Raw genomic sequence first — 621 nt, 5'->3', positions numbered from 1 at the left:
ATCTAGTGGGTAGAAATATAATGCTGGAATGGAAATGATCAAAGGGCACGGTAGGGGCAGAGTAGCAGGTGCCGAGAAGATGAAGTCCCCCACCAATGAACACTGGCTAGGGACCACCCCAAAAGGACAATTCAGATTTGACTAACCCAGATTGCTTCCTCTCTCTTTGCTTACAAAAAGCACAAGCTACTTTTCCATTACTTTTTTCTCTCAAGATTAATCTGTCTTCTCAGTCATATAGTCAATTCTTAACTACATTCAAGTGTTTTTTCATTATGATTATTTTCTACCAGCTCTGCTACCATTTTTGGCAAAGAAAGACATCAAGGGCAAACGAATAGGTACTAAAGGGAGAAGTAGTGGTTGTGTATAACAAAGGTTGCTAGTGCCTTTCTAACTTGCAAAATCAATTAAGAGATAATATCAAATTCAGTCAGCCAGAAAAAAATAAATTGTCCTGCTATAAAACAAATTTTAAAAAGCAATGCTTGAAATTTTGAATACTCACTCCTGTACTGACAAGAGACAGCATAACCCTTTCATTTAAGGCTAACGTTTCTCCTTGTTTCATCTTGATCCTCTTCTTATCTAAGCATTTCATTGCATACCTAGAGACAGAAA

At 37.2% G+C, this 621-nt stretch overlaps 1 protein-coding gene across 1 annotated transcript in view; it reads right to left on the bottom strand.

Annotated features, from left to right (window-relative positions):
- The window catches only part of ADRBK2 (adrenergic, beta, receptor kinase 2), a gene marked incomplete at its 3' end in the record, with an annotated part of 68238 nt that overhangs the window by 43049 nt on the left and 24568 nt on the right, over positions 1–621 (bottom strand). The window contains exon 7 of the mRNA XM_008583851.1: positions 509–608. Coding sequence (XP_008582073.1) covers positions 509–608 — 100 coding nt within the window. The remainder of the gene's footprint in view (positions 1–508; positions 609–621) is intronic.

This window comes from Galeopterus variegatus, unplaced genomic scaffold (assembly GCF_000696425.1).
Source record: "Galeopterus variegatus unplaced genomic scaffold, G_variegatus-3.0.2 Scaffold3064, whole genome shotgun sequence".
NCBI lineage: Eukaryota > Metazoa > Chordata > Mammalia > Dermoptera > Cynocephalidae > Galeopterus > Galeopterus variegatus.
This window is presented reverse-complemented; position numbering and strand designations above follow the sequence as displayed.